This window comes from Asparagus officinalis, chromosome 2, assembly GCF_001876935.1.
Source record: "Asparagus officinalis chromosome 2, Aspof.V1, whole genome shotgun sequence".
In the NCBI taxonomy this organism is placed as follows: domain Eukaryota; kingdom Viridiplantae; phylum Streptophyta; class Magnoliopsida; order Asparagales; family Asparagaceae; genus Asparagus; species Asparagus officinalis.
The window spans coordinates 78,977,562-78,979,211 of record NC_033795.1 but is presented as its reverse complement, the minus strand read 5'-3'; the positions used below and the strand labels follow the sequence as shown (position 1 = coordinate 78,979,211).

The 1,650-nt window shown below is 35.4% G+C and overlaps 1 protein-coding gene across 1 annotated transcript in view; it reads left to right on the top strand.

The window, feature by feature from the left end:
- The window catches only part of LOC109831732 (transcription factor HBP-1b(c38)-like), a 16,248-nt gene that overhangs the window by 11,217 nt on the left and 3,381 nt on the right, over positions 1 to 1,650 (top strand). Inside the window, exons 7-8 of the mRNA XM_020399127.1 lie at positions 726 to 803; positions 876 to 927. Coding sequence (XP_020254716.1) covers positions 726 to 803; positions 876 to 927 — 130 coding nt within the window. The remainder of the gene's footprint in view (positions 1 to 725; positions 804 to 875; positions 928 to 1,650) is intronic.

The following is a 1,650-nucleotide window of genomic DNA, read 5'->3' as shown; positions in this document are numbered from 1 at the left end:
CCCCCACGAGGGAGCGATATGACTTTGTCATGTGACCTACTGGGCCGCCCCGTAATTATTATCTTTATGAGTCAATAAATAGTTCATATGTTTTGATAATCTATTAGGTCAGTTCTCTAATAAGTGAAAAAGGGAGCTTTGCTTTTATGCTGTAACAGCTCTTATAGAGTGGTTTTATATGTGTCTATTTTGTAGTTAATTTATGTTATATATTGAAAAGTGTGTATTAGTCATTTATCCACCGAAGAGCTCTATTCCTATTCTACCATGAACTAGCTTCCTGACTGTTAGATTAAAAGAGCATTAGTAGATATTTTTATGTAGTTAATTTATGTTATATATTGAAAAGTGTGTATTAGTCATTTATCCACCGGAGAGCTCTATTCCTATTCTACCATGAACTAGCTTCCTGACTGTTAGATTAAAAGAGCAGTAGTAGATATTTTTATGTAGTTCAAAGGCATTAGGATTAGTGAGGATTTACACCCTGTGTACATGAGGCTGTGGGTTATCATGTTATATAGATCGCTTTATAATAGGAGCATTACTATAAAAATCATTTCTACACAAATATTAGGCTTGTCTGTTCTGAAATATAAAGATTACATTGAGAAGCATCTTTTGTCAACAATGAATATGATTTTGGTGGTCAACTGGTATGCATATTGAATTCTTCTTGGTTTTGATTTCAGTCTGACTGCTGTTTTTTTTCTTTTTTCAACAAGGCATATGTGCAACAACTCGAGAGTAGCAGGGTGAAGCTTGCTCAACTCGAGCAGGAGCTCCAACGAGCTCGTCAGCAGGTAGATTTCTGGAATTACTCATATTGTTAGAGGTTTGCGTATTTAATATCTTTATTTTGTACTTCCGTATAGGGCATTTTTATCTCGAGCTCAGGAGATCAGTCTCATTCTATGAGTGGAAATGGTAATCTCAGTATCTATGTTCTTTTGAAGTTTCTTTTCTTTATTTGTGTTATTAACGAGATTACGTAGCATTGCTGTTAGTGTTATTCTTCCTCATTTTAGAGTGCGAAAATTTTTCATCCCAACCTACGGATGACACTTAACTAGTTTTTTCCAGAAGCTTCTCCCTGGGGAATTAAAATAACAATGTACTTTTAGAGATCTCATATGGGGAAATTAGTTTTTCCTGTGTTGGCTACCACTTTGGATCACTATTCGGTACATATTACCACATTTTATAATTACTTGAGATATATGTTATAGTGCCTTTCTGGGTTGGCATTAGTTGCTTTCTCTAATGTCTTTTGGTTAATATAATTGAAATGCAAACCACAAAGGCTGGAAATTTCAAACTCACTAAGTTACTCATGTTCATTTGGAAATGATTGAAATAGAGAGAAGCGGGGCTTGGATTGTGGTTAGTTTGAGACAAGGAGTGATGAGCTAGCATGGAGTGTCTATGGGTTTAGCACATTAAACTCCGTGAACTGAAGCTGACTCATTTTGTGAGTGAATCCAATTCCTCATTTTAAGCAGAAAAGTGGTGACATATTATTCACCAGGGAAAACCCATGATTCCACACCAAAGCCTAAATATGGAATTCCAGGCTTATTTTAATTAGACAGGACCTTTAGTGCGAGAATCTGCTTATGGAGTATCTGTCTGAAGAAATTTTTAAACTTC